Below are 9969 nucleotides of genomic sequence, written 5' to 3'. Positions count from 1 at the left end.
GATCATCTTATAACTCTTGAGTCTGATGAAATTAGCGTTGGTGAAGAATCTGATTATGTTGAGATAGCGGTGGTAAGCACTGAAATTAAGTACAAGAGGGGGATTTACTTCTATGGCGCCAATCCAAATCCATCATTTACTTCTATGGCGCCAATCCATCATCAAATAAATAATGGAGTGTCATTTTCGTAGTGAAAAAATAAAGAAAGATCAATACCTAGTAATCAAGTATGTTTTTCAATCAAGTATGTTTTACTATTATGTGTAAGTTCCATATAATAAGCATCACCGCAGTCTTTTTGTTCCAAAAAGCTGTGCAATATGTACTGGAAGCATGAATGAGTGTTTTAAATGTTGTTGAATAATATGTATCAGTTTCCTCTTGTGAGATGCTTATTTCTGAATCATTTAATTTTTTATAGTTTATTTTCTTCATTAACTTTATAATTTCGTTATTTTCTTCAAGTAATTTCAACGTTCTAAAGATTTTGAATGCTATGAAGATTTTGTTTAAGACTCTTCTTTTGTAAATATTTGACAAAATATCTTTAAAAATATTTGTTAATGTACCAATTAAGGTTTCTTCCCATTTATGTGAAATCAAGAACTTGATATATATTCAAGTGCAGTTCGTAAGCTCGAACTATGTAATGCAATTCATGTGGATAGAGGAGGAATCCCATAAATTGGAATTAAGCTTGTGGAGGGCACAAGCGTAACCCTTCACAACAAACTTGTCAAGTCTGACCTTTGAATTTTTTCAAGGGAACTCTAGTGGTAAAAAAGCCGTGTATAAAGATGACGATACAATCTAATGCACCGACGTCGGTGCAGAACCACTTCTTAAGAAGAAGAGATGAAGATGTCTATGAGAGATTTGGCGGTTAAGGAGCAGCAGGACGAGAAAAGAGCTAAGAAACTCCGGTATACCACGAAGGAAACAGATGCGAGTACACAGCAAAGGAAGAACAATATGAGATCGAGCTTCTCCTCCTTCCCCAATTTTTGTTTCTCCAAATCGACAGATGATTGAAGTGGAAGAAAATGTGTCACTACAATTACTTTCTAGAGAAAATATTATGTAAATGTTTTGAAAATTTTGTTTTCAACACGAATTTCTTAAACAGGCATGATAAGATTATTTAAATAAAATTTAGGTATAGATTTATGCTAAATTTACCCAAATATAACCTTTATTAAATCAAAATTTTGCATATTTCATCTCAGGTTTTCGTGTTCCATCCCTAAATCAGGATTTCTTAAGTCTGACAGGCTGAATTTAAGGATTTACTTCATCATCAGAGCAACCTCTATCCTCATATGGTCTGATAAAATTTTGATGGATTTACTTCACCCTCATAGCGAAGAGCAATCTCTAAAGATTTACTTCATCATCAGAGCAATCTCTATCTCCATCTGGTCTGATAAAATATTGAAACACGTTGAAGTTTCCCTTCCACCATAGTTTAACTAATATCTCTTACGCACTATTAATTTAAATCACGATTCTCTTTCTGCTCAACTAACCTGTAATCCTCCAATAGTATTGATACTTTGCCTAATATCACCGTCTACATTAGAATCCCTTGATTGATTCATAAATATAGTAATATTTACATTTTTTTGTTTGTTTGTAAATTTAGATCTAGACGATATAATAACATTATTGATAGGCAAATGTTATTATAATTATATCTATAATGATTGAAATTATTTCTTAATCTTTAGTTTACAACCTTCGGCTGGTTTTGGTGAATTCTTTTCAAAGTCAAATGACAGGCATGTGGGGTCTGGTAATCTCATATAGGTGAAATTCTTCTTGAGGGAAAATTTGGGTGATAGAAATGTAAAAAATCAAACTAGATGTTAGACATATTAAAAAATAATTGGGTGATACATGTGTAACTGGCTCACATACAAACTAATTTGGTATGTATGTGAAAGCCCCAAGTCTAGTTTTGTAAAGAGTTTGACCTAAATGAGAAGATATTATGTCCAGTTGTAACTAATCGTCAGGCACCAGCTTGATATGGTCGGGCCACCAAGCTTTTATGCCTCATTGTTGTCTTACAGTTATGCGGATGACGAATGCAATATTTTTTATATGCGGATGAATGACGCAATATTTTCAAATTTTGTGGCCTAAAGGGTCAAAGAGGTTCCTTTTGGAGAGAACTTGAAATTCTTGTCTTCCTCAAACCGAGGTTTGCTAGGTTTCTTTTGTCTTCATTGAGAGCAATTGTGTGGGCTTGAAGGCGCTGTGGGCTTGAAGGCGCGGGACTGGAGAGAGAGTAGATCGGAAAGTCACTGAGGTTATATAACCCACTTGAGTAGTCGACCGGAATGTTCCGGCTTGGTGAGGACTTACTTGAATGGCCAATTTGTGATAGCTTATAGGGGGTGTACCTGGAAATGCGGTCAAATTCTTCGGGCTAAAATGACCAAGGCTAAGGTCGATTTTTACATTATAGGGTATCGGAGTTCGGCACCCTTGAGTACCCAGATAGTGTAGTACACAGAGTGTTATTTTTTGAGTTCTTCTCTGACCAAGGCCGAGGTGACGGCTTCGGGGCCGACTCCAAGGTAAAGGTAAAGTCTTTCCTTTGGCTTCGGGCTCTGAAGGAATAGAGGGGAAGCGAGGAACTGCTTGAGGTCCTTGAAGGCCTCCTCGCATTCAAGTGTCCATTCGAAACATTTGACTTTCTTGAGTACTTTGAAGAATGGAGCGCATTTGTCACCTGTTTGGAGATGAACCTGCTCAAACCCATGAGGTGTTAGAAAGGTTTACTTAGAGATGAACCTGCTTGAGGTCCTTGAAGGCTTTGAAAATACATTTCAGTGGATCTAATTTCATGTTAAATTTTTTAGGAGTTAGAAAGGTTTACTTTAGATCTTCAATGTGTTGTTCAGCCGACCAACTCTTAACTAGCGCAACCTCAACATACACATCAATGTTTCTTTCCTTCTGATTTGCAAAAATTATATCCATGAGGTGTTGGTAAGTCTCCCCCGCATTCTTAAGCCTAAAGAGCATTACATTATAACAAAAGACTCCCTCACAGGCAATAAGAGAGGTTTTTTTTTCCGTCAACGGGATGCATTTTAATCTGGTGATACTAAAAGAACACGTCGAGGAAACTGATGACCGAATGACCGACCGCTGAATCTACCAGTGTGTCAATCCTTAGTAGCGGGTATGCATCTTTTAGGCAGGCTGAGTTCCATTTGATGAACTCCATGCACATGCTCCATTTTTCGTTAGCCTTCTGCACCATCACCACGTTGGAAATCCAAGTAGGGTACTGCACCTCTCGAATGTATCTTGTCGCTTTAATCTTTCGCACCTCCTCTCGGATGGGTCCCGCAAACGTCATGGTCGAGCTTCTAATCTATAGCTTCGCGACCAAGTTGATGGGTTGACATCCAATCTATGGCAGGCAGTGTCAATCGACACACCTGCATCTCTGTGATCGTCCATGCGAAGACATCCTGATTTTCTTGGAGGGTCTGAACCAGCAACTCCCTATGTCCTGCATCAAAAGCTTCACCTATCAAAAAATATTTACCTAGCTCCCCCTCGACAGTTGGGACTTCACTGGTGGTCTCGAGGCCACCTTCCCTTGCATTCTTAATGTCTAGAGAATCATGTTCCACATTGCTTATGGCTCACAGGTAACAAACTCGGGATTGTTCCAAGTCACCCTAATTGTGATGATTTCTTCGTCTCTAAAAAAGTTTATAGCGACATGATCGGTAGAGACCACCTCTTTGAATTCATTAAGAAGCGGTCGGTCAAATATAACGTTGTATTTTGGGAAGGGGGATCCACTACGAGGAAATCCTTCGTTAGCATAAACTTTTTTCCCCCAACTTACCGGGAGTCCAATTGCTCCTAGCGCTTCTTTCCTTTCGCCTGAGAATCCATACATTGGCTTAACCGGTGAAGTCATCAGATCGGCAGTGAGAGTCAGCTTGTCAAATACTTGCTTGAATAGTACATTCACAGAACTCTCAATATCAATGAGGACGCTTCCAACCTGATAATTATTGATTATTGTTGTTACTACAATAGCATCATTATATGGATTCCCCATTGAGGGTAGATCTTCATCGGTAAAGTAAATAGGCGGGTGACTCTTGGGTTTCGAGGCAAAGGCTATGACTCAGAGTTCCCTTGTTTGTTGTCTCTTCTGATTTACCATGTTAGGTGGTTCGCTTCCTCCGAAGATTGTGGGCATGTACCCGACAACGTGAATGGTGTTGGTGCTAATGGGACCATCGGTCGATCCACCCATGAGAGTCGAAGCTCCAGAGGCGACAAATTCTTTTAGCTTCCCCTCCTTTATCAACTTTTCAATTAGCCTCCACAAGTATCTCATTCCTCCGTCTCATGTCTGTGATCTCTGTGATATTTGAAATACTTCCTGCTATCTTGAAGAAAGGCATTGACCCTCATCGGGGTTGCCATTCTGAAGAACTCCTTATCCTTAATGGCGTCCACTATTTCTGCCATGTATAACCTCAGTGAGGTTTCACGGTGTATTTTGTGGTTGTAACGAGGTTGCTTGTGATAATGGGACGATCGGTGGTGTTGGGTCTTTGCATGTCTCCTCTGATCTTCACGATGATGGGTTGAGTGGTTGTTGGGGTGGATTTCATAGTGTGGGTGGATGATCGGTCGCTCATTCTGTCTTGGTTGCCTCCTGTTGTCCTGTGGGGGCCTCTTTTGGTGTCTCCGTTCGGTGAGTTTGGGGGCATTCTCATAGACGACCACGTTCTTATTGATCATTTCCAACAACTCAGCCAAGCTCCGTGGCTCTACAAGGTCAAGGTCGAGGTCGAAGCGGAACCTCCCGACCTCACCTCTTGTGTCAGTGTGGTCTGGGCCATGTCAGGTTTCAAGTCTTTCACATCCAAAGTTTCCCTTTGGAAACGTACGATAAACAATCGTAAGCTTTCATTAGCTCTTTGTTTCAGTAGCCATGGGGATCAATCGCTCTTTTTGGGCCTCAGAGCACTGGCAAACTGAGATAGAAAAAGTTTCTTAAATTCCACAAATAAGCGATACTCTTGTTGGTAGCCCGTCCGACTACACTTGAAAGCATCGGAGAATTTTAGCAGACATATAGAAGATTCGAATGATGTGAGGTGGTCATTAGGATCTGACCGCCCTTTGTATGGCTATAGTATGAAAAATTTTGAACTTCTCCAAGGGTTTCGCTACCGACACTTGTTGCAAGAAGGCATTCCCTAGCTGCTATAGCGCCTCAGTTCACACTGGTCGATTCCTTTCCTCCTAGGGGGCAGTTTCAGTGTATCTTGATACAACACATCATCAGGCTTCTCCTCTAGGCGAGCTATTCTTCTTTCATTGTTTGGTGGTGGTTCCTCATGAGGGGGATTGAGTGCCCCTTGTCAGACTAGCTCTTCTCCTAGAAATGGCGTCGTCACTGGGAAAACGACCGCTCTGAATACTTCTATGAATTGTCCCGACATCTGGTTTGTGATTTGAATTCTCAAATCTTGCAAGCCTTGACGAATGAATTCTTCCACAAACTCTCTAGTACACGATGTTTCTGTTGCATTCCTCTGACTGGATTCTCCCCATTGATGTTGTTGGGCTCCTCTTCTTGTTGACGAGATGTTTCCACGCTCACCACACCTTAAAAGATGTTAAATCCAAAAATGTCTAGGAAGCAACCCAATGTATAGAATGTTATGCAGAGAAAATCAAGAGAGAATTTAAGAATCACAGGAATCGGTCACCTTTATTCATGGTATAAGCCCTCTATTTACAGAAATAGGTCTCAATCTTACAAATTTTAGGTAGTCTCTTATCATTAGGTTTCAAAGGGGCCTTTTGATAATTACAAAAATGTTGTCTGATTGATGTCGGTTGGTGAGGGGTTCGTCGGCCAGTCGTCTCGCATTTAACTCCCTCGATACTTGATTTGGGTTTAAATTATCTGATGACTGATTCAAAGAAGGTCGTTCTGAAGGGTGAGGCCATTTGACATGCTTGTTGTCATCTTACGATTTCCTCATCCGCTTAAGATCCATCGGTTATTTGGTAATTGTTCGTCATCAATTGCTAAATAAGACAGGTTATGCGATCAATCGTCCCCTTCCTTCTAAGCCGTCTGATTGTATTGGGATTCATACAGACACATTTTTTTGTGTACAATTAGCAATGAACTAGTGAACTGAGTCAACTCGAACGAAACCAACCAAACACGAATTTTAGAGAACACAAACCACTCAATCGAAATCATCAACTCAGGCATGTTCACACTAAAATATAAAGCTCAAAGGAACCAACTTCAAGCAATGAAGTTTAAGTAGTTAAGGTCACAAAGAATCAGGCAAAAACAGGTTTTAATTTGAAGCACTAATATTTACTAAAACAAGAAAAAAGAAATTTACATACATACAACACAGTTCTTATAGATTTTACATATACAACGCCTAAACTTTGCTTTTTATATTTATACCACCACCACTTCCATATCACAACGACTATTTTAACCTTCAGAAAATGCATAAATAAGGAGGCCTATATATGCAAAATTGAAGTTTAGGTGTTGGACATGTATGTAAATACATAAGAACTGAGAGGAATGTATGTAAACTTCCAAGAATAAAAAAATAAATTGAAAATTCAATTCATCTTCCATTCCCACTTTTAGAATCCATCAGGCACAGGCAGACAGTCCATAGAAAAGAATGAAATTCCTAAATGATAAACAGTTTACAAATCATACAAAAAAATAAAAGAAAAAGAAACAACAAACATGATATTGCAGGATGAAAAAAAAAAGAAAAAGCTTACTTTTCAACAGATAAGCTCCTCTTATGTTTCTGAAGCTTTGCATTGAGCATCTCAATCTTCTCACTTGTGCTCCTCTGATGCCCACTGGCTGAGCCCTCCTTTGCACTGCACATCTGCAACTTGATCCTGAAGCCAAACCTCTTTGGAACAACAGCCCAACCCCCACTCCTCTCCTGTCCCAATCTCGCAATCTCCTTCCTAATCGTCGAGCACTCTTTCTCGAGCTCGGAAACCCGCGTCCTCATGTGATCCATCCCGACCTTCAGGACCTGGTTATCCCTCACAGAAGTAGCCCAACCAGCACCCTCGGTGAGACCAACATGGCCGCTCCTCAGCGCTCGAGAACCGCCGTCGAGGTTGTCTGAGACGAGAAAGCATCCGGCAATCGAGGTTCTGAGTTGGAGTTGCTCGAAGAAGAGGACTTGGACGACGACTCGCAGCGGAAGCCTCTCGTTCTGCGCTGCATGAGTGCAGGCTTCGAGGGAGAGCTTCTGGCAGTCCAATAACCGGCAAAGCTGTTCTCTTTCAGATTCTGAAATCCATGGGTGTGCCTGAATACCAACATATCAAGTTATTTGCAGTAGGAGGTTTTTGCAAGATAGCCACCCAAAATGTTGAATATTATATTTTAACCGCTCACAACTTTAAATATAACATTTTAACTGCCCAAAACTTTCACTCAAAGCCCTTATTAGTGGGTAAAGGAGGGTGATTGTTATGAAAAAAGGTGGTTAAAATAATATATTTAAAGTTTGGGTGGTTAAATTATTCTAGTTACTAAGAAAAGTGTCCAAATAATCCTCTGATTCTTTATAGGAGATCATTTCGGTCCCAGAGTTTATAAAAGTATTAATTTAATCCTCATCCTATTTTAATATGAGTTGAAATAGTTACTATGGATGACTATTTTCAAGCTCAATTTAAAGAATATGGGAACTAATTTGACACTTTTACAGACAAAGACTAAAATGACAAAATGTAAACAGCCAGATACTATTTTGGCACTTTACTCGTAGTTTCTCAAAACAACAATAGTAACATAGCTTTCTAAATCTGCAAACACATTTTTAAAATCTCTTAAATGTGATCATTTAATTTATAAGAGAAATTTACATACATAGAACACAATTCTTATGTACTTGCATATCTCACGCCTCTTTCATATTTGCATACACCTGCACTTTTGTGCTTTAACTCTATGCATGAAAAAATGTGCTTCACTTTTGAAAAGTGGTAATAACACTATGTTTGATTCATGTGATATTAAAGATTTGAGTGCTATACGCTTAAATATGAAAGTTTAGGTGTGAGATACGTGAATACATAATAAATGTGTGCTATGCATGTAAATGCTCTTTAATTAAAATTTCACACAAAAAAAACCCATAAGATATGTTCTCCATCTACAATCAACCAAAATCTCAAAAATATAGATAAAAATGGCATTTACATACATACCACACAATTATTAAGTATTTGCATATCTAGCACTTAAACTTCAATTTTTACATTAATGCTACCTTACCTATGCATGAAAATGTGTATATCACTTCTTAAAAGTTAAAATGACGATATTTTTCGATGTAATATATAAGTATAAAAATCAAACTTTAGGTGTTGGATGTGTAAATACATAAGAATTGGGTGGTATGTATGTAAATGCAAATATAAAAAAATGCTTATAACCTTCAAGTATATATCAATCGCACGGTAAAGCCCATCATCCAACGGGCGGGCATATTCAGGCACAGCAGCTGCAAGAGACTGAAACTTAGGCAACTTCAAGTTCACATCTGGTGCAATCTCAGCTAAAAATCCATCCATAAGCTTCGCCACAGTGGTGATCGGCATCAGCGAAAGAGAACGAATCAACTGTTCGTCATCTACGAGACCAGGAGAGGCATTACCCACCTCCTGCTCCATAGCCAGGAAGTGCTCCAGAATTCTCTGGACGCAATCGACATCGTAAAGCGTTTCCATGGAGTACGAAAATGTTGGCATCAGCAAATCTTCCAGAGCAGCTTCGTCCAGTTGCAATCCTATCCTACGTTCCAAGTTCGACACGCACGTAGAACTCGCTTTCAGAATCAAGGCGAAGCGGAGAAGATTACACAGAAATTTAGTAGATGTTATGGACTTCTGAAAAGGCAACAATCTGTCGATTTCTTCAAGAAGATTTCGTTGTTTCTCCTCGGAGAGAGTGGAATCCGAAGTCGCGTTTGCTGTGTTCTGTCTCTTGTTTAATCCATGGATATGCCTTTTAGCATAGGAGGTGAGGGAGCCCGCAATAATGTCTGGTTTTATACCTCTGGATTCCATTACTGCTATCAACCTCTTATATGTCAAAAAGCTCAGAGAAGCAACATCTTCATACCACCAATCTGAGCTGCAACTTCTCGGCCTTGCTCCGGTACTAATTCCGTTCCAGAGAACACTTCCGCCGGGACTCTGCATCGATCCGTGCTCCATCATTGGCCAGCCGAATAGATTTGGATCTTTACAAGCCTTAACAGCTAATGATTCGATGCATCGTTTTGTGATGTTAAGATCTTCGGCGTGAGGAAGAAGATCGTCGCAGGTTTGGAGGGCTTTCAATGAATCTTTCCAGCTACGAAGAACGACTTGATTTATGAATGTTTCAGTCTGTGAGATTAAGTTCCCTTCGGAGACTTCTTCAGTCATTTGGAGATATTCGGCGGCGCAGCGGAGGTATACGGCATTCGAAGCAGTAAATTCTAGCTTAACTCCATAGCAGAACTTGGCGATGAGTTCGAATGATTTTGAATCACCAGGAACATCATGAAGCTTGATTAAACAGCCCCCTTCTTCTTCTTCTTCCTTGGATTTTTCGGTTATCAGCTTTTCAAGAAGAATGCTCTTGGATAACAGAGGGAACTGAAACAGATAAATAAACAATGTTTAGTCTGGGAACTGGCTGGAACCACATAAAGAAGAATCCAAATCAGAATTCATTTGGTTTGGGGCATTTACATACAGACAACCCAATTTCTATGTATTTACATATCTAACATCAAAACTTTAATTTTTGTACTTTAATACCGCCAAAATTTTTCATATCACATACAAATACCACAATTTTAACTTAAAAAAAAAAAAAAGTGAAATACACCTTTTTCATT

General features: G+C 39.4%; 1 protein-coding gene across 4 annotated transcripts in view; it reads right to left on the bottom strand.

Moving 5' to 3' along the window:
• Positions 1-6668: 6668 nt before the first annotated feature.
• The window catches only part of LOC110032954 (BTB/POZ domain-containing protein At1g30440), a 14870-nt gene continuing 11569 nt past the window's right edge, over positions 6669-9969 (bottom strand). For all 4 annotated transcript variants that reach the window (XM_020736751.1, XM_020736750.1, XM_020736752.1 and 1 more), the window contains 2 exons: positions 8516-9724; positions 6669-7380 (listed from right to left, as the gene is read on the bottom strand). In XM_020736751.1, coding sequence (XP_020592410.1) covers positions 6826-7380; positions 8516-9724 — 1764 coding nt within the window. In that variant the 3' untranslated portion in view covers positions 6669-6825. The remainder of the gene's footprint in view (positions 7381-8515; positions 9725-9969) is intronic.

This window comes from Phalaenopsis equestris, unplaced genomic scaffold, assembly GCF_001263595.1.
Source record: "Phalaenopsis equestris unplaced genomic scaffold, ASM126359v1 Scaffold001070, whole genome shotgun sequence".
Classification (NCBI taxonomy): Eukaryota; Viridiplantae; Streptophyta; class Magnoliopsida; order Asparagales; family Orchidaceae; genus Phalaenopsis; species Phalaenopsis equestris.
The sequence above is the reverse complement of the archived record's forward strand: the minus strand, read 5'-3'. Positions and strand labels throughout refer to the sequence as shown.